We start from the raw sequence: 25,268 nt of genomic DNA on the forward strand, positions 1-25,268 counted from the left end.
TGGGCACATGGAGAGAATGAGTGAGGAAAGATTGACCAAGAGGATATATGTGTCGGAGGTGGAGGGAACGAGGAGAAGAGGGAGACCAAATTGGAGGTGGAAAGATGGAGTGAAAAAGATTTTGTGTGATCGGGGCCTGAACATGCAGGAGGGTGAAAGGAGGGCAAGGAATAGAGTGAATTGGAGCGATGTGGTATACAGGGGTTGACGTGCTGTCAGTGGATTGAATCAAGGCATGTGAAGCGTCCGGGGTAAACCATGGAAAGCTGTGTAGGTATGTATATTTGTGTGTGTGGACGTGTGTATGTACATGTGTATGGGGGGGGGTTGGGCCATTTCTTTCGTCTGTTTCCTTGCGCTACCTCGCAAACGCGGGAGACAGCGACAAAGTATAAAAAAAAAAAAAAATATATATATATATATATATATATATATATATATATATATATATATATATATATATATATACACACACATATATATACATATATCCCTAGGGACAGGGGAGAAAGAATACCTCCCACGTATTCCCTGCGTGCCGTCGAAGGCGACTAAAAGAGGCGGGAGCAGGGGGGCTGGATATCCTCCCCTCTCCTTTTTAATTTTCGAAAAGAAGGAACAGAGAAGGGGGCCAAGTGACGATATTCCCTCAAAGGCTCAGTCCTATGTTATTAACGCTAACTCGCTAACGCGGGAAATGGCGAATATGTATGACTATAGGGGACGGGAGCGGGGGGCCAGAAATCCTCCCCTCCTTGTATTTTTTAACTTTCTAAAATGGGAAACAGAAGAAGGAGTCACACGGGGAGTGCTCATCCTCCTCGAAGGCTCAGACTGGGGTGTCTAAATGTGTGTGGATGTAACCAAGATGTGAAAAAAGGAGAGATAGGTAGTATGTTTGAGGAAAGGAGCCTGGATGTTTTGGCTCTGAGTGAAACGAAGCTCAAGGGTAAAGGGGAAGAGTGGTTTGGGAATGTCTTGGGAGTAAAGTCAGGGGTTAGTGAGAGAACAAAAGCAAGGGAAGGAGTAGCAGTACTCCTGAAACAGGAGTTGTGGGAGTATGTGATAGAATGTAAGAAAGTAAATTCTCGATTAATATGGGTAAAACTGAAAGTTGATGGAGAGAGATGGGTGATGATTGGTGCATATGCATATGGGCATGAGAAGAAAGATCATGAGAGGCAAGTGTTTTGGGAGCAGCTGAATGAGTGTGTTAGTGGTTTTGATGCACGAGACCGGGTTATAGTGATGGGTGATTTGAATGCAAAGGTGAGTAATGTGGCAGTTGAGGGAATAATTGGTATACATGGGGTGTTCAGTGTTGTAAATAGAAATGGTGAAGAGCTTGTAGATTTATGTGCTGAAAAAGGACTGGTGATTGGGAATACCTGGTTTAAAAAGCGAGATATACATAAGTATACGTATGTAAGTAGGAGAGATGGCCAGAGAGCGTTATTGGATTACGTGTTAATTGACAGGCGCGCGAAAGAGAGACTTTTGGATGTTAATGTGCTGAGAGGTGCAACTGGAGGGATGTCTGATCATTATCTTGTGGAGGCTAAGGTGAAGATTTGTATGGGTTTTCAGAAAAGAAGAGTGAATGTTGGGGTGAAGAGGGTGGTGAGAGTAAGTGAGCTTGAGAAGGAGACTTGTGTGAGGAAGTACCAGGAGAGACTGAGTACAGAATAGAAAAAGGTGAGAATAATGGAAGTAAGGGGAGTGGGGGAGGAATGGGATGTATTTAGGGAATCAGTGATGGATTGCGCAAAAGATGCTTGTGCATGAGAAGAGTGGGAGGTGGGTTGATTAGAAAGGGTAGTGAGTGGTGGGATGAAGAAGTAGGATTATTAGTGAAAGAGAAGAGAGAGGCATTTGGACGATTTTTGCAGGGAAAAAATGCAATTGAGTGGGAGATGTATAAAAGAAAGAGACAGGTCAAGAGAAAGGTGCAAGAGGTGAAAAAGAGGGCAAATGAGAGTTGGGGTGAGAGAGTATCATTAAATTTTAGGGAGAATAAAAAGATGTTCTGGAAGGAGGTAAATAAAGTGCGTAAGACAAGGGAGCAAATGGGAACTTCAGTGAAGGGAGCAAATGGGGAGGTGATAACAAGTAGTGGTGATGTGAGAAGGAGATGGAGTGAGTATTTTGAAGGTTTGTTGAATGTGTTTGATGATGGAGTGGCAGATATAGGGTGTTTTGGTCGAGGTGGTGTGCAAAGTGAGAGGGTTAGGGAAAATGATTTGGTAAACAGAGAAGAGGTAGTAAAAGCTTTGCAGAAGATGAAAGCCGGCAAGGCAGCAGGTTTGGATGGTATTGCAGTGGAATTTATCAAAAAAGGGGGTGACTGTATTATTGACTGGTTGGTAAGGTTATTTAAGGTATGTATGACTCATGGTGAGGTGCCTGAGGATTAGCGGAATGCGTGCATAGTGCCTTTGTACAAAGGCAAAGGGGAAAGAGTGAGTGCTCAAATTACAGAGGTATAAGTTTGTTGAGTATTCCTGGTAAATTATATGGGAGGGTATTGATTGAGAGGGTGAAGGCATGTACAGAGCATCAGATTGGGGAAGAGCAGTGTGGTTTCAGAAGTGGTAGAGGATGTGTGGATCAGGTGTTTGCTTTGAAGAATGTATGTGAGAAATACTTAGAAAAGCAAATGGATTTGTATGTAGCATTTATGGATCTGGAGAAGGCATATGATAGAGTTGATAGAGATGCTCTGTGGAAGCTATTAAGAATATATGGTGTGGGAGGCAAGTTGTTAGAAGCAGTGAAAAGTTTTTATCGAGGATGTAAGACATGTGTACGTGTAGGAAGAAAGTAAAGTGATTGGTTCTCAGTGAATGTAGGTTTGCGGCAGGGGTGTGTGATGTTTCCATGGTTGTTTAATTTGTTTATGGATGGGGTTGTTAGGGAGGTAAATGCAAGAGTTTTGGAAAGAGGGGCAAGTATGAAGTCTGTTGGGGATGAGAGAGCTTGGGAAGTGAGTCAGTTGTTGTTCGCTGATGATACAGCAATGGTGGCTGATTCATGTGAGAAACTGCAGAAGCTGGTGACTGAGTTTGGTAAAGTGTGTGAAAGAAGAAAGTTAAGAGTAGATGTGAATAAAAGCAAGGTTATTAGGTACAGTAGGGTTGAGGGTCAAGTCAATTGGGAGGTAAGTTTGAATGGAGAAAAACTGGAGGAAGTAAAGTGTTTTAGATATCTGGGAGTGGATCTGGCAGCGGATGGAACCATGGAAGCGGAAGTGGATCATAGGGTGGGGGAGGGGGCGAAAATCCTGGGAGCCTTGAAGAATGTGTGGAAGTCGAGAACATTATCTCGGAAAGCAAAAATGGGTATGTTTGAAGGAATAGTGGTTCCAACAATGTTGTATGGTTGCGAGGCGTGGGCTATGGATAGAGTTGTGCGCAGGAGGATGGATATGCTGGAAATGAGATGTTTGAGGACAATGTGTGGTGTGAGGTGGTTTGATCGAGTAAGTAACGTAAGGGTAAGAGATATGTGTGGAAATAAAAAGAGCGTGGTTGAGAGAGCAGAAGAGGGTGTTTTGAAGTGGTTTGGGCACATGGAGAGAATGAGTGAGGAAAGATTGACCAAGAGGATATATATGTCGGAGGTGGAGGGAACGAGGAGAAGTGGGAGACCAAATTGGAGGTAGAAAGATGGAGTGAAAAAGATTTTGTGTGATCGGGGCCTGAACATGCAGGAGGGTGAAAGGAGGGCAAGGAATAGAGTGAATTGGATCGATGTGGTATACCGGGGTTGTGCTGTCAGTGGATTGAATCAGGGCATGTGAAGCGTCTGGGGTAAACCATGGAAAGCTGTGTAGGTATGTATATTTTCGTGTGTGGACATATGTATATACATGTGTATGGGGGTGGGTTGGGCCATTTCTTTCGTCTGTTTCCTTGCGCTACCTCGCAAGCGCGGGAGACAGCGACAAAGTATAATAAAAAAATATAATAATATATATATATATATATATATATATATATATATATATATATATATATATATATATATATATATATATATAAATATATATATATTTATTACTATTATACTTTGTCGCTGTCTCCCGCGTTAGCGAGGTAGCGCAAGGAAACAGACGAAAAAATGGCCCAACCCATCCACATACACATGTATATACATACACGTCCACACACGTACAAATACATAACTATACATCTCAACGTATATATATTTATTTATTATGTTATTTTGCTTTGTCGGTGTCTCCCGCGTTAGCAAGTAGCGCAAGGAAACAGACGAAAGAATGGCCCAACCCACCCACATACACATGTATATACATACACGTCCACACGCAAATATACATACCTATACATCTCAATGTATACATATATATACACACGCACAGACATATACATATATACACATGTACATAATTCATACTGTCTGCCTTTATTTATTCCCATCGCCACCTCGCCACACATGGAATAATAACCCCCTCCCCCCTCATGTGTGCGTGGTAGCGCTAGGAAAAGACAACAAAGGCCCCATTCGTTCACACTCAGTCTCTAGCTGTCATGTAATAATGCACCGAAACCACAGCTCCCTTTCCACATCCAGGCCCCAAAGAACTTTCCATGGTTTACCTCAGGCGCTTCACATATCCTGGTTCAATCCACTGAGAGCACGTCGACCCCGGTATACCACATTGTTCCAATTCACTCTATTCCTTGCCCGCCTTTCACCCTCCTGCATGTTCAGGCCCCGATCACTCAAAATCTTTTTCACTCCATCTTTCCATCTCCAATTTGGTCTCCCATTTTTCCTCGTTCCCTCCACCTCTGACATATTTATATCCTCATGGTCAATCTTTCCTCACTCATTCTCTCCATGTGACCAAACCATTTCAAAACACCCTCTTCTGCTCTCTCAACCACACTCTTTTTATTTCCACACATCTCTCTTACCCTTACATTACTTACTCGATAAAACCACCTCACACCAGATATTGTCCTCAAACATCTCATTTCCAGCACATCCACTTCCTGCGCACAACTCTATCCATAGCCCACGCCTCGCAACCATACAACATTGTTGGAACCACTATTCCTTCAAACATACCCATTTTTGATTTCGGAGATAATGTTCTCGACTTCCAAACATTCTTCAAGGCTCCCAGAATTTTCGCCCCCTCCCCCACCCTATGATTCACTTCCGCTTCCATGGTTCCATCCGCTGCCAGATTCACTCCCAGATATCTAAAACACTTTCAGTTTTTCTCCATTCAAACTTACCTTCCAGTTGACTTGACCCTCAACCCTACTTTACCTAATAACCTTGCTCTTATTCACATTTACTCTTAACTTTCTTCTTTCACACACTTTACCAAACTCAGTCACTAGTTTCTGCAGTTTCTCACATGAATCAGCCACCAGCGCTGTATCATCAGCGAACAACAACTGACTCACTTCCCAAGCTCTCTCATCCACAAGAGACTGCATACTTTCCCCTCTTTCCAAAACTCTTGCATTCACCTCCCTAACAACCCCATCCATAAACAAATTAAACAACCATGGAGACATCACACACCCCTGCCGCAAACCTACATTCACTGAGAACCAATCACTTTCCTCTCTTCTTACACGTACACATGCCTTACATCCTCGATAAAAACTTTTCACTGCATCTAACAACTTGCCTCCCACACCATATATTCTTAATACCTTCCACATAGCATCTCTATCAACTCTATCATATGCCTTCTCCAGATCTATAAATGCTACATACAAATCCATTTGCTTTTCTAAGTATTTCTCACATACATTCTTCAAAGCAAACGCCTGATCCACACATCCTCTACCACTTCTGAAACCACACTGCTCTTCCCCAATCTGATGCTCTGTACATGCCTTCACCCTCTCAATCAGTACCCTCCCATATAATTTACCAGGAATACTCAACAAACTTATACCTCTGTATCTGAGCACTCACTCTTATCCCCTTTGCCTTCGTACAATGGCACTATGCAAGCATTCCGCCAATCCTCAGGCACCTCACCATGAATCATACATACATTGAATAACTTTACCAACCAGTCAACAATACAGTCACCCCCTTTTTTAATAAATTCCTCTGCAATACCATCCAAACCTGCTGCCTTGCCGGCTTTCATCTTCCCGCAAAGTTTTTACTACCTCTTCTCTGTTTACCAAATCATTTTCCCTAACCCTCTCACTTTGCACACAACCTCGACCAAAACACCCTATATCTGCCACTCTATCATCAAACACATTCAACAAACCTTGAAAATACTCACTCCATCTTCTCACATCACCACTACTTGTTATCACCTCCCCATTAGCCCCCTTCACTGAAATTCCCATTTGTTCCCTTGTCTTACGCACTTTATCTACCTCCTTCCAAAACATTTTTTTATTCTCCCAAAAATTTAATGATACTCTCTCACCCCAACTCTCATTTGCCCTTTTTTTCACCTCTTGCACCTTTCTCTTGATCTCAGGCCTCTTTCTTTTATACATCTCCCACTCATTTGCATTTCTTCCCTGCAAAAATATATATACACAGAGACATATACATATATACATATATACATAATTCATACTGTCTGCCCTTATTCATCCCCGTCGCCACCCCGCCACACATGAAATAACAACCCCCTCCTCCCGCATGTGCGTGGGGTAGCGCTAGGAAAAGACAACAAAGGCCACATTCGTTCAAACTCACTCTCTAGCTGCCATGTATAATGCACCGAAACCACAGCTCCCTTTCCACATTCAGGCCCCACAGAACTCTCCATGATTTACCCCAGACGCTTCACATGCCCTGGTTCAATCCACTGACAGCACGACGACCCCGGTATACCATATTGTTCCAATTCACTCTATTCCTTGCACGCCTTTCACCTTCCTGCATGTTCAGGCCCCGATCACTCAGAATCTTTTTCACTCCATCTTTCCACCTCCAATTTGGTCTCCCACTTCTCCTCGTTCCCTCCACCTCTGACACATATATCCTCTTGGTCAATCTTTCCTCACTCATTCTCTCCATGTGACCAAACCATTTCAAAACACCCTCTTCTGCTCTCTCAACCACACCCTTTTTATTACCACACATCTCTCTTAACCTTTCATTACTTACTCGATAAAACCACCTCACACCACATATTGTCCTCAAACATCTCATTTCCAGCACATCCATCCTCCCCCGCACAACTCTATCTATAGCCCACGACTCGCAACCATATATCATTGTTGGAACCACTATTCCTTCAAACACACCCATTTTTGCTTTCCAAGATAATGTTCTCGACTTACATACATTTTTCAACGCTCCCAGAACTTTCGCCCCCTCCCCCACCCTATGAAGCTAGGACTCATTTGGTAAACGTGAGATTGTCTCGGACAATCGCATGTTTACCAAATGGCGTCCCAGCTTCGTCTCTTCGATGTAAATCAACTGAATGTTACATTTCTCTCTTGAGTCTCTCCCGATGATGTGATTATTACACAAAAGTGCACTTGGGAACTTATCGTGTTTCATTTTCCACGTGGACCCATAGGAATATATATATATATATATATATATATATATATATATATATATATATATATATATATATATATACTTAACATTAGGATTCATTACCTTACATATACTTTTATCAGGCTTTGGGCGTAATTGTTCCGTGATGAAAAAAACCTTGGCCCTTTTACGAGGACTGTCAAACTTACAAACTTGTCCGGGATCAGCGGACACTTTCACCACTTTTCAAAGAATTAACTTTACATTTAACCTAGCTACCTATTTGCGTGTGCAGGTCAGGCTTTATCGTCTATGTTCTAATGAGAACAGCTGTTTGTCTTTTTGCTTATCCCAGTTCTGGTGTTTACGTGAAAGAACATTCTGTTCGATATCATCATGAAATAGTGGATATAAGGACAGGTTGATATCTATAATTAACATCAACAATTCTCACTTGTTATAGAGGACGATATCTGGTAGCCAAATGTGTTCAGAGGGCACGTGAAGGATATCAACTCCACCGTAATCCACAGGTTCCCACACTAATTTGTAGTCCCTCCATTCCTGTATGGGAAGAGAAAGATCAAAATTGGTTACTGGGTTCATATCTAACACTCATTCAGAAAAAGGGGTGAGATGCAATAACAAATTAGATCTTATCTTCACACTCACACATACATGACATCTTGAGACACAGTGTGAACGAATGGGGCCTTTTTAGTCTTTTCCTGGCGCTACCTCGCTGAAACAGGGAGTAGCGATGCTGTTTCCTGTGGGGCGGGGTAGCGCCGGGAATAGAAGATAAGCTAGTATGAATATGAACATGAGTATATATGTCTGTGCATGTGTATGTATATGTAGGTATATGGCTATATATTGATATGTATATGTGCGTATATGGGAGTTTGTGTGTATATATGGGTATGAGTGGATGGGACGTTCTTCGTCTGTTTGCTGGCGCTACCTCGCTGACGCGAGAAACGGAGCTCAAATATAGTAATATGTATTCTTTTTTCATACATAAACATTTCCCGCGTTTGCGAGGTAGCGTCAATAACAGAGGACTGAGCCTCAGAGGGAATATCCTCATATGGCCCCCTTCTCTGTTCCTTCTTTTGAAAAAATTAAAACGGGAGGGGAGGATTTGTAGCCCCCGTTCCCTCCCCTTTTAGTCGCTTTCTACGACACGCAGGGATGATAATTAATAATGATAATGATAATAATAATAATAATAATAATAATAATAATAATAATAATAATAATGATGATAATAATATCAATAATAACAATATTCATACTTGCTTGCCTTCATCCATTCCTTACGCCACCCGGTCCCACAGGAAACAGCGTCGCTCCTCCTGCTTCAGCGAGGTAGCGCCAGGAAAACAGACAAAAAGGCCACATTCGTTCACACTCGGTCTCTAGCTGTCATGTGTAATGCACCGAAACCACAGCACCCTATCTACATTCAGGCCCCACAGACATTTCCACGGTTTACCCCAGACGTTTCACATGCCCTAGTTCAGTCCACTGACAGCACATTGACCCCGGTATACCACATCGTTCTAATTCACTCTATTCCTTGCATGCCTCTCGCACTCCTGTATGCTCAGGCCTCGATCGCTCAAAATCTTTTTCACTCCATCCCTCCACCTCCAATTTGGTCTTCCGCTTCTCCTTGTTCCCTTCACCTCTGACACATATATCCCCTTTGTCAATCTTTCCACACTCATTCTCTCCATATGCCCAAACCATTTCAACGCACCCTCTGCTGCTCTCTTAACCACACTTTTTATTTCCACACATCCCTCTTACACTTTCATTACTTAATCGATCAAACCACCTCACACCACACATTGTCCTCAAACATTTCATTTCCAACACATCCACCCTCCTCCGTATAGCCCTGTCCATAGCCCATGCCTCGCAACCATATAACATTGTTGGAACTGCTATTCCTTCAAACATACCCATTTTTGCTCTCCAGGATAACGTTTTCTCCCACACATTCTTCATCGCTCCCAGAACCTTTGCCTCCTCCCTCACCCTGTGACTCACTTTCGCTTCCATTCGCTGCTAACTCCACTCTCAGGTATCTAAAACACTTCACTTCCTCCAATTTTCTTCATTCAAACTTACATCCCAATTAACTTGTCCCTCAACCCTACTGAACCTAATAACCTTGCTCTTATTCACTCTTAACTTTCTCCTTTCACAGTTTTCTAAACTCAGTCATCAACTCTGCAATTTCTCACTCGAATCAGCCACTAGAGCTGTATCATCGCCGAGCAACAACTGGCTCACTTTCCTGGCCCCGTCATCCCCAACCGACAGCATACTAGCCCCTCTCTCCAAAACTCTTGTATTTACCTCCCTAACCACTCCATCCATAAACAAATTAAACAACCATGGGAACATGGTTTAGTCTACAGCCATGGGAAAACAGGTCAGTTTTTTCTGAAGAGATTATCAAAATAAACAGCCTCATCCCATAGAATACATCTGATGATGGTACATTGTCTATACCGCTTCGGTCTGTAACCATGATCTTGAAAAAAGACACAATAGTTTAATCAGAATAACTAAAGTTACCATGTAAATACAAGCAGACCTCGTTTGGTTAGACGAAATACTGGCAAGACAATCTTTCGGCCATCTGAGACGTTTTTTTAGAGTTTAAGTTAAAACTTGTGAACTGTAATTAGATGTGTTAGGCTGGAGCGTGTGTAGCGTTTTATTCATACATAGTTTCAACACTTAACATTAAAAGTTCAAATTTTGGTCCGCATTCCGACAAGTTGGTGGCTGTACCTTCGTCGCTTCCAAAATTAAAACAATTTTTTTTTTTCCCTCGACGATGCAAAGTGGGTGTCCAATTTTATCGAACAAATGGTGCAAGCTGTCTATACGACACAGATTGTGCATATGTATCACGCAGCTGGCGCAAAATAAACCAACCTTGTGTGCTGTCTCTTGTTCCCCACAACTCTACCTAACAACTATGTTAAACTTTTCTCCATACTCTCTTTAAACATGATTTGAATCACTCTTCCTATGGGCAGTGCCTATATCAAGGCCAAGCGCTAAAACTTTACACACTCGTCCTTACCACAAACCAAAAATACCTCCCACATCTTGAAAATCACTCGGTCCATGTATCTATACCCTGAATTTATAGCAAAACAAAAGTATCTAAACGGCATCCTTCCGAGCTTAACGTAAATATTGGAAACTCAACAAAGCTGACTGGAATAATCTACGAAAATTCTGACTTTCCTTGGGTGATCTAGTATATCATGTAGTGATGCTAATGTCTTCGCGAAACGCATAGCAGAGCTTATAGTTGCGGGAATGTAAGCATTTATCCCTTCTTCCTTAAAGACGACCTTTTCTTCTAATCGGTGGTTCAACCGTTCCTGTTCTGAGGCCATTCACGCAATGCATCAGGGATATCGGGATTGGAAAATCTCAACTTCCTCTGACTCCCATTAGAGACTTATCACTGTCCGTAATCATTGCAAATACGTTTTCGTGAGGCAAAGCGTTCCTTTTATTCGAAGGAAGTGCGACAATCTCTCCTCATCATCCAATGATAGTTTTTCTGGCCTTTAGCTACGGGTAGCGCTAACAACTTCTGTTGCTCTACGTTTCCTTTATTTTTCCGTTCTGACAGTACTATAGCTGTCTCTCCTGTAGACAAAGCAATTCTCTTTGTTTTCCTTTTCTCCTCTAACTCCACCTTGGATGACTCTTAACATTATTCCACCGCCTGATGCTCCTCTTACTGATCCTATGACCCTTAACTGTAATCTTTTTTCGAACTATTCGGAAAGCTCTTCTCTCTCTGGACACATCCAAAGTTTATGGTCATGATGGCATCCATCCCGGTGTACACAAAGGGTATTTCTCTGAACTTGCACTTGTGCTTCCCCGTCTGTTGCCAATTCCAAACTTTTCCTTTTTCTTGGAAGCCTGCCTTGGTACATCCTAAGAAGGTCGATCGTTCTAATCCTTCTATCTTCCTGTTGCTTTGACATAACCATTTCCAAAGTTTTTGAAGCCTCCTTTAGGTCCCATATCCTGTCTTTCTGATCACCAGTACTGCTTCCGTAAGGCAAGATCCACTGGTGATAGTCTTTCCTGTCTTACTTATGTCAAGTCATCATCCCTATATTTTTTGGGGAAATCCCATGTAGTTGCCCTTGGTATACCTGAAGCTTTTGACAGGGTGTAGCATCGAGGTTTCATCTTTAAGCTTCCCTCTTTTGGCTTCCCCTCCCCAACTCAGCTTCCTCTTATATGATTTCCTCTTCGGTCGATTTATCTTCGTGATTGTTGATGGATCAGCCTCTCTTACTTCTCCATCAACAGTAGTGCCCTTAAGGTTCTGTCGTGTTCCTACACTGTTTCTCCTTTTTTATCAACGATTTCCTTTCTTCTACAAATAACAAAATGCACTGATACGCTAACTCAACACTGCATTACACCACATCCTTCAATTCTGCTCCTTCTCTCACTCGATTTGCAGTTCGTCTCATCCCTACTTTCTCAATAAACTCAGACTTGGACGGGATTGGTCAGTGGGGTACACGAAATCTGGCTGAGTTTAATACCTACAAGACCCAATTTCTGAATCAATCAAAAATTCTTCAGCTATCCTTTCTCATCCGACTTTTCTGTAATTCCATCCCTTGACTCGGTAAACATATTTGGTATTATCGTAAAGTTCACTCTGTTTCGGAAAACCTACATCTCCGATATAGCCAAGTCTGCTTTTATGAAACTTGGAGTCATGTTCAGATGTCGAAATTGCTTTTCTTCAGTACAGTTGCTCCGTTGATACAAAGAATTGATCCGTCCTTGTATGGCTTACTGCTGTCACATCTGGGGTGATTCTAGCTCTGCAACCTTAGTTGACAGAGTCGAAAGCGGTCCGACTTATAAACTCAGACTAATTTCAAAACTTGCCTACTTGTTCTGCGTCGCAACTGAGGTTCACTTTCCCTTAGCTTGGTTATGTCCTTACTGTGACGCTTAGCTTGCTTATGATGGAAGGCACAACACATACGGCTTACTATATGGTAGGTAAGGTAAACACTGGAGTGTGCTCATACTTGAATGTGTATTTGATCAAGAGTGAGATTCTAGGCATGTGGTCAACTGTGTATACGACTGAGGATGTGAAGGAAATGTGATCAGTGTGGACGTTGGGGGACACCCATGATGATCTGACCTGATAAACACGAAAGGAAGGTGGCACGCGGCCGGGTATGGCAGGTGTCCATACTTACAGGGAAACAAATGACCAAAGACTTTCTTTTCTCTTTTTCTGTTTTAATCCATCCTTGCCTTCTTATGAGACACTATTCTCTTTGAAAGTTGCAACGAATATTGAAGGTTATTGGTAAAACATACACCAGGCTTGCAAGTTTATTGGTAAAACATACCCAGGCTTGCTATTGTCAACTTTCCTAGGACCTAGTAAAGTCCGTCTTCGTTAGACACGCACTCTCACAATCTCAACGTCACAACTAATGAAGATACTTCACCATTACTATTTTGGAATTCCTTTACCATCGTCAGTATTAACCACTCCAGGCCGAAGATAGATCTTGTTAGCCAACATGACTCCAGAGAGAGGATTTCCCAAGACTCCACTGTGACAGTCGCCTCACCCTGTGGCATCACCTGCAACAGGGGATCCGGCTGGAATCTCTTTCGCCTCGTTGAGGAATGACTTCTGTGGACAAAGCCGGCGGTAAACGTACGTTACCAGTTCACATGAGGCTGATTCACCATCGTTAACACGTCTTAAGAAGCAAGTAGAGAGTTTTTATTCCTGAGGCATACGTAGGTAATTGACCACAAGGGGTATCCTGCGTGACTCGAGTTACACAGGTCTCTTAAACTCTTCTTTTACACAAAATGAGCTAAATGTGCTTGTTATAACTGAAAAGGTGAGGTTAACATATAATGCGTCTGGCTCTTGACCACAGCGGTGAGGTTGCCTCTGACTCCCAACCATAGGGGTAAACTTATCATATAGTGTGTCTGGCTCCTGACCACAATAGTGGGGTTATCATTTAATGAGTCTGACTCCCAGCCACAGCGGTTAAGTTATTTAGTGGATCTGGCTCCTGACCACTACAGTGAGGTTAACATTTAGTTCGTCGGTCTCCTGACCACAGTGGTGAGGTTAACATATAATGAGTTAACACATAGTGCATCTAACATATAGTGCATCTAACCACATGGCAATCTCTGTCAATGCATAGATCATATATGTGCAACTTACATGAACTAGCTATGGCTTTATTGGTAGATTGTGAAGAGTTGTATGTCGCACTAATTTCAAAGCGTCCACTTTTTTTTTGTAAGTTTAACCGGTCTTTATACAGATACTACATTTATATGGCATCTGAACACCTCAAGTCACCACCACAGAATGTGCTAAAAGGAAAAGGATAAGCATAGCCTATTTCTATTCTCCCAAGCATACCGGCACTATATGAAGTCTCCATCTATTAGAGAAACCAAGAGGCACGGCTCTCGTATGGTCAAACAAAGGAGTAACATCTGTGTCGCTAAGGAACAAAGAGCCTTTTTTACCTACGGTAATCAAACATGGAAGGATCAAGAGGGAAGATCCAGGTTCACTGTTCTCATATGAGTGGTTCAGTTGGTGAAGCGAGTGATGGGGGCTGAAGAGGGGGATGGTTATCATAGGAAGACGGAAGTGGAGGGCTACTCAGGTGACTGAAGGGAAGGGGGAAAATGAAGGCTGTAAGTGGTTATGGAGGAGCATGAGGACGGGGAGGGCAAGTAAGTGGATACTGAACCCTTACCACATTCTGGTTACGAGTGGCAAAGGCGGCAGAAAACATCAAGTTGGAAGGCAAGAGAGGGAGATGACAAGGGTGAGAGTGCATCGGTAGGGGACGAGGATGACGTTGCAGGGTAAAGTTTGGAAACAAAGTGGACGTAAGAGTGAAGGTACAGGAAAAGGGACGCGGGAGGGGCGAGTGAGGAAGGAACGATCATTGAGCAATAAATGATAACGTATATTAAATAATGAGGCGAAGAATGACCTAGAAGGAAAATAGTGGGAGAGAAGGCCATGATGGAGGAATGTTATGATGGAGATATGAGCAGAGAAGTGTGTGTAAGGGAATCTGTGAGGTAAGGATAGCGGTGATGAGGGAGAGAACTTGGGAGAAATAAGGTTATGCGGAACAACCGTGAAGCACTGAAGGTGAATACCACAGAGAACGTTGAAGGTGTGGAGTAATGTGACCACGAACTCTACTATCGTAAGGTGAAAGACGAGAGGAAGAGTAAATTAATAGACAAGGACAAGAAATTGCTGATGAGAAAATAGCAAAAGTGAAAATTAGCATACATAAAGTTTCTCAGGTCCAGTGGTCCACATTACCTCCACTGACCGTAGTGGCTTGTGGTCCAACAGGACCACGAAAGGACCCAACTATCGGGCCCGCTAATTCCCGGTGTCACAAAGTTGGTCGGGGGAATGGCATAGATTACCACAGCTAACTCCCCCCTGACATGGAACATACCTTAACTCCCGCAGCTGGGGCCACGACACCTTACTGGGGGAGCTTCCTGGGGTGTAGGGTGGAAGTTGGTATGCTGAATACTATTGTGGAATGCTGGATATGGGAAAGAAAAGCTGAAAGGCAGGAATCTTTCTCATGGGATAGGTAAGGAAGAAGGAAGGGTGGGATCTTATTGGGGAAATACGTTTAAGGGGATGGATTATGCAGTGGGAAGCTCTTCAGGATGATGGGAGGAGAGGGATTTTGTTTAGTGGTGAGCTCTCTCGTGTCAATTGAGGAGGGGGAGGTCTGTGGAGTGGTGTTATGTCGAGAAATTAGGTGGGCTGGGAAAGGTTATGGTGAGGAAACTCTTCCATTTTGTTGTAGTTACTTCATATATAATTGACCAAGTGTTCGATCCTCGGTGTAAACAAACGGTGAGCAACTCAGACTGTTGAAAGAGCAGTTAGAGTTGCCACACTCGATTAAGACTTATTTCACTACACAGTTACACAGCCAAACCGCAGTGTTACTATCTAGGCTGTCAATTGAAGGTACAATCCTTCTTGTGGTTGATAAATAAATGGATATCAATTTCAGCTGATATCTCTCTTCCTTTAGGATCATTTCTTCTTCCAGTGCTGCCTTTCTTGAAGCCATTTTAGGTATGGGACCTGGCATCTCGATTCTGGAAAAAGCTTCCCTCCTTCGACTGGCACTTAGCTTTCATCCTCACCCGCAATCATTGCAAATATGTTGTTCGTGAGGTCAACTTCCTTTTTCTCTAAGGGAAACAGGTAAATTCTTCCACCGATAGGTCTTCTCTTCTTTGGCCAAAAACATCTCGGACAACTCCTGTCATTCTACTTTTCAGTTCTGTTGCTGTTTCTGTTTGCCCTTTTCAGCAAGCCTTCACACCTCGACGCATATGTTGCTAATCCTATGGCCTCTCCTATAACTTTATTGTACAACCTAAAGAGCCGTTCTCTCTCAAGACAAAAGCAAATAGCATGGACCAAATGACACCCTTCCTCAAGATTCGAAAGAACCTGCTTCTGAACTCTCGCCCTATTCACTTCTTCCAAAAACTCAAAACTTTCCTATTCTCTTGAAACATACACTGGTATAGCCTATCTCAAAGCAAGGATCATTCTAAACTTTCCAGTTATAGCTCTATTACTTTGATTTCTATTTTAATGATAATAAATGGATTTCTTAACTCTAATTTCCTTAAGCATCTTTAATATCCATTTCTTTCTAGTTTACATTGTGGAATCTACTGGTAAAATTTTTCTTGCAATATTAATGTATGGGCATCTTCTCTGAGAAACTTTGGGAACCCTGTTTATGTTGCCATAAATTTAAAGAGTTTTTGACACTGTGTCGTCGAGTTTTGATTTCCAGGCTCTGTTCTTTTGGCTTTCGTTACCCATTTCTCCTCTCATATCTAGCTCCTCTCTGGTCCATTTAATTCTGTCTTTACTGATGGGTTAACCTCTCTCTCTCTCTCTAGGAACAGAATCCCTTAGGGTTACGTCCTGTCTCCTAAAGTCTTCCTTCTTTTTATCATTTGTTTCATCTCATCATATGAACCGGTGCACTCGTAAAGCTGACGCCTGAGCACTGCTTACTTTCACTTTTAAATTTCAAACCTACTCCATCTTCTCTTTCTCGAGTTACGTGTCGTCACATCATAAGTATACCTCTTGAACAGGCTTTATCAGTGGGGCTGACGCAGCGTACGTTAATTTACTGGCACCCAAACCCAGTTTCTTCCTATTCATTTTCCTGCAACTTATCAAAAATATCTCATTATTTTTGACGGTTCTAGAATCTCAGCAGTTTACATGATGAGCAAATACAGTATCATCGTATAATCCATTCTGTCTTGAAATCCTCAAATTGCACAAATAGGCAAATCTGCACCCCCCAAAACTACGAGTTATTTTCAGATGCTATAGACTCTCCTCTGAACAGTTTCTCGCAAAAAAAAAAAAAAAATATGATTTGTCCTCAAATGGAGTGCTCCCTTCGCTTCTTGGGCTTTTCTAGCTCGATTTCCATACTTGACAGAACCAAGACTAAAGCACTCCAGCTTAACCATCCTCCTATTCTGACTTGAAAACTTGAGCTACTTTTCCCGTGCCACGCGGTTGACTCTTTCCCTCTCATATGTATATATATATATATATATATATATATATATATATATATATATATATGTATATATATATACAAATTTTTTTTTATTTATTTTGCTTTGTCGCTGTCTCCCGCGTTTGCGAGGTACCGCAAGGAAACAGACGAAAGAAATGGCCCAACCTACCCCCATACACATGTATATACATACACGTCCCCACACGCAAATATACATACCCATACATCTCAATGTACACACACATATATATATATATATATATATATATATATATATATATATATATATATATATATATATTTTTTTTTTTTTTTTTTTTTTTTTTTTTATACTTTGTCGCTGTCTCCCGCGTTTGCGAGGTAGCGCAAGGAAACAGACGAAAGAAATGGCCCAACCCCCCCCATACACATGTACATACACACGTCCACACACGCAATATACATACCTACACAGCTTTCCATGGTTTACCCCAGACGCTTCACATGCCCTGATTCAATCCACTGACAGCACGTCAACCCCTGTATACCACATCGCTCCAATTCACTCTATTCCTTGCCCTCCTTTCACCCTCCTGCATGTTCAGGCCCCGATCACACAAAATCCTTTTCACTCCATCTTTCCACCTCCAATTTGGTCTCCCTCTTCTCCTCGTTCCCTCCACCTCCGACACATATATCCTCTTGGTCAATCTTTCCTCACTCATTCTCTCCATGTGCCCAAACCACTTCAAAACACCCTCTTCTGCTCTCTCAACCACGCTCTTTTTATTTCCACACATCCCTCTTACCCTTACGTTACTTACTCGATCAAACCACCTCACACCACACATTGTCCTCAAACATCTCATTTCCAGCACATCCATCCTCCTGCGCACAACTCTATCCATAGCCCACGCCTCGCAACCATACAACATTGTTGGAACCACTATTCCTTCAAACATACCCATTTTTGCTTTCCGGGATAATGTTCTCGACTTCCACACATTTTTCAAGGCTCCCAAAATTTTCGCCCCCTCCCCCACCCTATGATCCACTTCCGCTTCCATGGTTCCATCCGCTGACAGATCCACTCCCAGATATCTAAAAACACTTCACTTCCTCCAGCCTCTCACCATTCAAACTCACCTCCCAATTGACTTGACCCTCAACCCTACTGTACCTAATAACCTTGCTCTTATTGACATTCACTCTTAACTTTCTTCTTCCACACACTTTACCAAACTCCGTCACCAGCTTCTGCAGTTTCTCACATGAATCCGCCACCAGCGCTGTATCATCAGCGAACAACAACTGACCCACTTCCCAAGCTCTCTCATCCCCAACAGACTTCATACTTGCCCCTCTTTCCAAAACTCTTGCATTTACCTCCCTAACAACCCCATCCATAAACAAATTAAACAACCATGGAGACATCACACACCCCTGCCGCAAACCTACATTCACTGAGAACCAATCACTTTCCTCTCTTCCTACACGTACACATGCCTTACATCCTCGATAAAAACTTTTCACTGCTTCTAACAACTTGCCTCCCACACCATATATTCTTAATACCTTCCACAGAGCATCTCTATCAACTCTATCATATGCCTTCTCCAGATCCATAAATGCTACATACAAATCCATTTGTATATATATATATATATATATATATTGTCCTCAAACATCTCATTTCCAGCACAACCACCCTCCTGCGCACAACTCTATCCATAGCCCACGCCTCGCAACCATACAACATTGTTGGTACCCCTATTCCTTCAAACATAGCCATTTTTGCTTTCGGAGATAATGTTCTCGACTTCCACACATTCTTCAAGGCTCCCAGGATTTTCGCCCCCTCCCCCACCCTATGATTCACTTCCGCTTCTATGGTTCCATCCGCTGCCAAATCCACTCCCAGATATCTAAAACACTTCACTTCCTCCAGTTTTTCTCCATTCAAACTTACCTCCCAATTGACTTTTTTTTTTTTCCAAAAGAGGGAACGCAGAATTGGGCCAGGTGAGGGTATTCCCTCAAAGGCCAAGTCCTCTGTTCTTAACGCTACCTCGCTAATGCGGGAAATGGCGAATAGTTTGAAAGAAAGAAAAAGAATATATATATATATATATATATATATATATATATATATATATATATATATATATTCCTGGGAATAGGGGAGAAAGAATACTTCCCACGTATTCCCTGCGTGTCGCAGAAGGCGACTAAAAGGGAAGGGAGCGGGGGGCTGGAAATCTTCCCCTCTGTTTTTTTTTTAATTTTCCAAAAGAAGGAACAGAGAAGGGGGCCAGGTGAGGATATTCTCTCAAAGGTCCAGTCCTCTGTTCTTAACGCTACCTCGCTAACGCGGGAAATGGCGAATAGTATAAATATATATATATATATATATATATATATATATATATATATATATATATATACATATATATATATATATATATATATATATATATATATATATATATATATATATATATATTTTTTTTTTTTTTTTTTTTTCCATACTATTCGCCATTTCCCGCATTAGCGAGGTAACGTTGAGAACAGAGGACTGGGCCCCTGAGGGAATATCCTCACCTGGGCCCCTTCTCTGTTCCCTCTTTTGGAAAATTAAAAAAAAAAGTGAGAGGGGAGGATTTCCAGCCCCCCGCTCCCTCCCCTTTTAGTCGCCTTCTACGACACGCAGGGAATACGTGGGAAGTATTCTTTCTCCCCTATCCCCAGGGATATATATATATATATATATATATATATATATATATATATATATATATATATATATATATATTGCAAGAGGTTACAGTGGTGCTCGTGATATAGCATGTGCAGGTATTCCACAGGAAAATGAAACGCGATTAGTTCCCATGTGCACTTTCGTGAATTAATCACGTCATCAGGAGAGATATAAGAATAAGATACAGAATAGTCAGTTGACATACAAGAAGCTAAGACACCATCGGTAAACAAGCGTCACCGGGTCGTGGTGTTCGGGTGCGTTCATGTCTGGCAATTTCATGACAGGTATGTTGTCAAACTTGTGCGCACCCGATCACTCAAAATCTTTTTTCACTCCATCCCTCCACTTCCAATTTGGTCTCCCACTTCTCCTCGTTCCCTCCACCTCTGACACATATATCCTTTGTCAATCTTTCCTCACTCATTCTCTCAATGTGACCAAACCATTTCAAAACACCCTCTTCTGCTCTCTAAACCATACTCTTTTTATTATCACACATCTTTCTTACCCTTTCATTACTTACTCGATCAAACCACCTCACACCACATATTGTTCTCAAACATTTCATTTCCAACACATCCCCGCTCCTCCGCACAACTCTATCTATAGCCAATGCCTCAAAACCATATAACGTTGTTGGGACCACTATTCCTTCAGACATACCCATTTTTGCTTTCCGATATAATGTTTTTGCCTTCCACACATTTTTCAATGCTTCCAGAAGTTTCGCCCCCTTCCCTACCCTGTAACTCACTTCCGCTTCCATGGTTCCATTCGCTGCCAAATCCACTCCCAGATATCTAAAAGACTTCACTTCCTACAGTTTTTCTCCATTCAAATTAACCTCCCAATTGACTTGTCCCTCAACCCTACTGCACCTTATAACCTTGCTCTTATTCACATTTACTCTCAGCTTTCTTCTTCTTTCATACACTTTACCAAACTCACTAACCAGCTTCTGCAGTTTCTCACCCGAGAAACCAGCACTGTATCATCAGCGAACAACAACTGACTCACTTCCCAAGCCCTCTCATCCACAGCAGACTGCATACTTGCCCCTCTCTCCAAAACTCTTGCATTCATCTCCCTAACAATCCCATCTATAAACAAATTAAACAAACATGGAAACATCACGCACCACTGCCGTAAACCGACATTCACTGAGAACCAATCACTTTTCTCTCTTCCTACTCGTACACATGCCTTACATCCTTGATAAAAACTTTTCACTGCTTCTAACAACTTGCCTCCCACACCATACATTCTTAATACCTTCCACAGAGCGTTTCTATCAACTCTATCATATGCCTTCTCCAGATCCATAAATGCCACATACAAACCCATTTGTTTTTCTAAGTATTTCTCACATACATTCTTCAAAGCAAACACCTGATCCACACATCCTCTACCACTTCTGAAACCACACTGCTCTTCCCCAGTCTGATGCTCTGTACATGCCTTAACCCTCTCAATCAATACCCTCCCATATAATTTCCCAGGAATACTCAATAAACTTATACCTCTGTAATTTGAACACTCACCCTTATCCCCTTTGTCTTTGTACAATGGCACTATGCATGCATTCCGCCAATCTTCAGGCACCTCACCATGAGCCATACATATATCAAATATCCTTACCAACCAGTCAAAAACACAGTCACCCCCTTTTTTAATAAAATCCACTGCAGAACCATCCAAACCCACCGCCTTGTCGGCTTTCATCTTCCGCAAAGCTTTTAGTACCTCTTCTCTGTTTACCAAATCATTCTCCCTAACCCTCTCACTTCGCACACCACCTCGACCAAAAAACCATATATCTGCCACTCTATCATCTAACACGAACGTGTTAGATGAATCTTCAAAATCTTCAAGATACTCATTCCATCTCCTTCTCACATCACCACTACTTGCTATTACTTCCCCATTAGCCCCCTTCACCGAATGTTCCCATTTCTCTTGTCTTACTCACTTCATTTACCTCCTTCCAAAACATCTTTTTATTCTTCCTAAAATCTAATGATACTCTCTCACCCCAACTCTCATTTCCCTCTTTTTTATCTCCTGCACCTTTCTCTTGACTTCCTGCCTCTTTCTTTTATACATCTCCCCGTCATTTGCACTATTACCCTGCAAAAATCGTCCAAATGCCTCTATCTTCTCTTTTACTAATAATCTTACTTCTTCATCCCACAACTCACTACCCTTTCTAATCTGCCCACCTACCATGCTTGTCATGCCACAAGCATCTTTTGCGTACGCCATCACTGCTTCCCTAAATACATCCCATTCCTTCTCCACTCCCCTTACGTCCTTTCCTCTCACCTTTTTCCATTCTGCACTCAGTCTCTCCTGGTACTTCCTCACGCAAGTCTCCTTCCCAAGCTCACTTACTCTCACCACTCTCTTCACCCCAACATTCTCTCTTCTTTTCTGAAAACCTTAACAAATTTTCACCTTCGCCTCCACAAGATAATGATCAGATATCCCTCCAGTTGCCCCTCTCATCACATTAACATCCAAAAGTCTCTCATTCACGCGCCTGTCAATCAACAAGTAATCCAATAACGTTCTCTGGCCATCTCTCTTACTTACATACGTATACTTAAGTACATCTCTCTTTTTAAACCAGGTATTCCCAATCGCCAGTCCTTTTTCAGCACACAAATCTACAAGCTCTTCACCATTTCCATTTACAATACTGAACACCCCATGTACACCAATTTTTCCCTAAACTGCCACATTACTCACCTTTGCATTCAAATCACCCATCACTATAACTCGGTCTCGTGCATCAAAATTACTAACACACTCACTTAGCTGCTCCCAAAACACTTGCCTCTCATGTTCTTTCTTATGCCCAGGTGCATAGGCACCAATAATCACCCATCTCTCTCCATCCACTTTCAGTTTTACCCATATCAATCTAGAGTTTACTTTCTTACACTGTATCACATACTCCCACCACTCCTGTTTCAGGAGTGGTGCTACTCCTTCCCGTGCTCTTGTCCTCTCACCAACCCCTGACTTTACTCCCAAAACATTTCCAAACCACTCTTCCCCTTTACCCTTGAGCTTCGTTTCATTCAGAGCCAAAACATCCAGGTTACTTTTCTCAAAGATACTACCTATCTCTCCTTTTTCTCATCTTAGTTACATCCACACACATTTAGACACCCCAATCTGAGCCATCGAGGAGGATGAGCACTCCTCGCGTGAATTTTTCTTCTGTTTCCCCTTTTAGAAAGTTAATATATATATATATATATATATATATATATATATATATATATATATATATATATATATATATATATATATATATATATTTTTTTTTTTTTTTTTTTTATACTTTGTCGCTGTCTCCCGCGTTTGCGAGGTAGCGCAAGGAAACAGACGAAAGAAATGGCCCAACCCCCCCCCCCCCATACACATGTACATACACACGTCCACACACGCAAATATACATACCTACACAGCTTTCCATGGTTTACCCCAGACGCTTCACATGCCTTGATTCAATCCACTGACAGCACGTCAACCCCTGTATACCACATGACTCCAATTCACTCTATTCCTTGCCCTCCTTTCACCCTCCTGCATGTTCAGGCCCCGATCACACAAAATCTTTTTCACTCCATCTTTCCACCTCCAATTTGGTCTCCCTCTTCTCCTCGTTCCCTCCACCTCCGACACATATATCCTCTTGGTCAATCTCTCCTCACTCATTCTCTCCATGTGCCCAAACCATTTCAAAACACCCTCTTCTGCTCTCTCAACCACGCTCTTTTTATTTCCACACATCTCTCTTACCCTTACGTTACTTACTCGATCAAACCACCTCACACCACACATTGTCCTCAAACATCTCATTTCCAGCACATCCATCCTCCTGCGCACATCTCTATCCATAGCCCACGCCTCGCAACCATACAACATTGTTGGAACCACTATTCCCTCAAACATACCCATTTTTGCTTTCCGAGATAATGTTCTCGACTTCCACACATTTTTCAAGGCTCCCAAAATTTTCGCCCCCTCCCCCACCCTATGATCCACTTCCGCTTCCATGGTTCCATCCGCTGACAGATCCACTCCCAGATATCTAAAACACTTCACTTCCTCCAGTTTTTCTCCATTCAAACTCACCTCCCAATTGACTTGACCCTCACCCCTACTGTACCTAATAACCTTGCTCTTATTCACATTTACTCTCAACTTTCTTCTTCCACACACTTTACCAAACTCAGTCACCAGCTTCTGCAGTTTCTCACATGAATCAGCCACCAGCGCTGTATCATCAGCGAACAACAACTGACTCACTTCCCAAGCTCTCTCATCCCCAACAGACTTCATACTTGCCCCTCTTTCCAGGACTCTTGCATTTACCTCCCTTACAACCCCATCCATAAACAAATCAAACAACCATGGAGACATCACACACCCCTGCCGCAAACCTACATTCACTGAGAACCAATCACTTTCCTCTCTTCCTACACGTACACATGCCTTACATCCTCGATAAAAACTTTTCACTGCTTCTAACAACTTGCCTCCAACACCATATATTCTTAATACCTTCCACAGAGCATCTCTATCAACTCTATCATATGCCTTCTCCAGATCCATAAATGCTACATACAAATCCATTTGCTTTTCTAAGTATTTCTCACATACATTCTTCAAAGCAAACACCTGATCCACACATCCTCTACCACATATATATATATATATATACATATATATATATATATATATATATATATATATATATATATATATATATATATATATATATATATATATATATAATTTCATTATACTTCATCGCTGTTTCCTGCGTCAGCGAGATAGCGCCAGGAAACAGACGAAGATAGACCCATCCACTCATATATCATATACTCACATATATACGTACACGCACATATATACATATACATACATATACACATATACATACACATACACAGACATATACATACATATTCATACTTGCTTGCCTTCATCCATTCCTAGCGCCACCCCGCCACACAGGAAGCAGCATCGCCATCCCCTGCGTCAGCGAGGCAACGTCAGGAAAACAGCCAAATAGGCCACATTCGTTCACACTCAGTCTTTACCTATCATGTGTAATGCACCGAAACCACAGCTTCCGGTCCACATCCAGGCCCAACAGATCTTTCCATGGTTACACCAGACGTTTCACATGCCTTAGCTCAGTCCACTGACAGAATGTAGACCCCGGTATACCACATCGTTCGAATTCATTCTATTCCTTGCACGCCTCTCACCCTCCTGCATGTTCA

At 42.1% G+C, this 25,268-nt stretch overlaps 1 protein-coding gene across 2 annotated transcripts in view; it reads right to left on the minus strand.

The window, feature by feature from the left end:
• The window catches only part of LOC139747994 (acetylcholine receptor subunit alpha-like 1), a 420,788-nt gene that overhangs the window by 52,976 nt on the left and 342,544 nt on the right, over nucleotides 1-25,268 (minus strand). For both annotated transcript variants that reach the window (XM_071660530.1, XM_071660531.1), the window contains exon 3: nucleotides 7,970-8,079. In XM_071660530.1, coding sequence (XP_071516631.1) covers nucleotides 7,970-8,079 — 110 coding nt within the window. The remainder of the gene's footprint in view (nucleotides 1-7,969; nucleotides 8,080-25,268) is intronic.

Source organism: Panulirus ornatus, chromosome 71, assembly GCF_036320965.1.
Source record: "Panulirus ornatus isolate Po-2019 chromosome 71, ASM3632096v1, whole genome shotgun sequence".
Taxonomy (NCBI): Eukaryota; Metazoa; Arthropoda; class Malacostraca; order Decapoda; family Palinuridae; genus Panulirus; species Panulirus ornatus.